We start from the raw sequence: 1,732 nt of genomic DNA, 5'->3' as shown, positions 1-1,732 counted from the left end.
CCGCCCCAGCCTCGCCCCGCCGCCGCCGCGCGCACGTACCAGCCGGCGGATCTCGCGCTCGCACTCCTTCTTGATGCGGGAGATCTCCTCCTGGTGCAGGTGGTACACGCTCCTGATCTCCGCGGCCTTGATCTTGTCGGCGCGGATGACCAGGGTCAGCGCCTCCTCCACCTGCCTCTTGGCGCCCTTCAGCTCCGAGATCTCTTGCTGCATCTTCACCTTCTCCACCTCGAAGCCCTTCTTGGCCTCCTCCTTGGCCTCGGACAGCAGCACGGTGCGCGCCCTGTCCGGGCCGCCGTCGCGCACGGCGTGCAGCAGCGCCTGCAGCCGCTGGTTCTCGCTGTCCTTGGTCCTGATGACGCGCAGCAGCTCGGCCTCGTGCTGCCGCAGCAGCGCCTCCCGCAGCGCCTGCAGCTCCTTCATCTTCTCCTCGTGGAGCTTGGTCCTGAGCTCGGTGAGCAGGACGGCGCTCTTGTGCTGCTCGTGCTCCCGCGCCTGCCTGAGCTCCTGGTTCTTCTCCCTCTCCACCCGGCCGACCTGCGGCACAGCAGACACAGTCGGCCCGGAGCCAGACTGCCGGGACACCCGAGCGCATCGTTCGGAAAGGCTGTGTGTTCTTGCAGAGTTGGGAGCTACCGTAAGATCTCGTTAAAACACGGGTTGAAAACAGTCAAGCCTCGTGGGTTAGCAGCGTGGTATTATGCACCCAGGAGGCGCCAACCCTGGAAGCAAGAGGGCAGACACACGGGTGTCCGGAAACCTGCGTGCTCAGGAGGCTGAAACCAGCACCTCTCAAACTAATCCGCCGAGGAGGGGCCACGGCCGTGGGGGGCAGGGGGTGGGGGCTCCTGCCCTCCGGACGGCTTCAGCCCAAACGACGGAAGTCTCACTTACCTTCTATGACACTCTCAGCAAAGGGACCAGCGCAGGCGGGGTGGGAGCGGGGCGGGGCGGGGGCTGGGTGTGGGGGTGGGGTTGGGGGCCCACCTTGCTCTTTTCCTGCTGCAGCTCGATCTGGATCTCAGTGAGCTTGGCCCGCAGGTCCTCGTTGGCAGCCTGCAGGGCGGCGAGGACCTCCGCCTTGTCCCCCTTGCTCCGGCCGCCTGCGCCTTTCTTGGACATGGTGAGAGTGGCCCGAGGGGCAGCCGCGTGTCTGGGCCGATTGCCTGCCGGTGGTCCTCTACATCGTCTCACTCACCTGAGGGAGAGCATACTGTGAGCAGACCGCTCGAGCCTGGGGGACCCACAAGCGGGGTGCATGGGGACACATCTGCTGGCCTGAGTCTGCGGCTGGACTGCCCACCGTGTCACAGACTGCAGGGGCCGCCTGCCCTCCGCCCACACCCCTCTCCATGGAAGCACATTCCTCCTGCCTCTCGGGTAACAGACGATCAGTACATGTTTATTCTTTGCCCCTTTGGAATAAGACTCTGGGGACCAAAGTTAGGGCCCAACTGCTCACAGGGTGTGTGGCAGGCAGATGGCAGGAGCGGGTGTGAAACACGAGCTTCTCTGACATGAACAGAGGGGCGTTTGGGACCCCTAGGGCCCATGAACCAGCTTGGAAGGGGTCGAACCCTCAGCCCAGGACACCAAGCCGACTCGGCGGGCACACGCGCACCCTGGACCACCTGGGCACCGAGCCCCACCCTGGCTTGTTCACCCGTCACCCTGCCTAGATGCCTGAATCTGCTGGCCCAGGCCTGGGACAGCCCCCACTCCTCCCGTATCC

General features: G+C 65.2%; 1 protein-coding gene across 2 annotated transcripts in view; it reads right to left on the bottom strand.

Annotated features, from left to right (window-relative positions):
- Positions 1-1,203, bottom strand: part of JAKMIP3 (Janus kinase and microtubule interacting protein 3) — a 33,865-nt gene extending 32,662 nt beyond the window's left edge. For both annotated transcript variants that reach the window (XM_040254816.1, XM_040254817.1), the window contains exons 1-2: positions 988-1,203; positions 40-537 (exon numbers count right to left, since the gene is read on the bottom strand). In XM_040254816.1, coding sequence (XP_040110750.1) covers positions 40-537; positions 988-1,122 — 633 coding nt within the window. In that variant the 5' untranslated portion in view covers positions 1,123-1,203. The remainder of the gene's footprint in view (positions 1-39; positions 538-987) is intronic.
- Positions 1,204-1,732: the final 529 nt, after the last annotated feature.

Source organism: Oryx dammah, unplaced genomic scaffold, assembly GCF_014754425.2.
Source record: "Oryx dammah isolate SB20612 unplaced genomic scaffold, SCBI_Odam_1.1 HiC_scaffold_14, whole genome shotgun sequence".
In the NCBI taxonomy this organism is placed as follows: Eukaryota; Metazoa; Chordata; class Mammalia; order Artiodactyla; family Bovidae; genus Oryx; species Oryx dammah.
The sequence above is the reverse complement of the archived record's forward strand: the minus strand, read 5'-3'. Positions and strand labels throughout refer to the sequence as shown.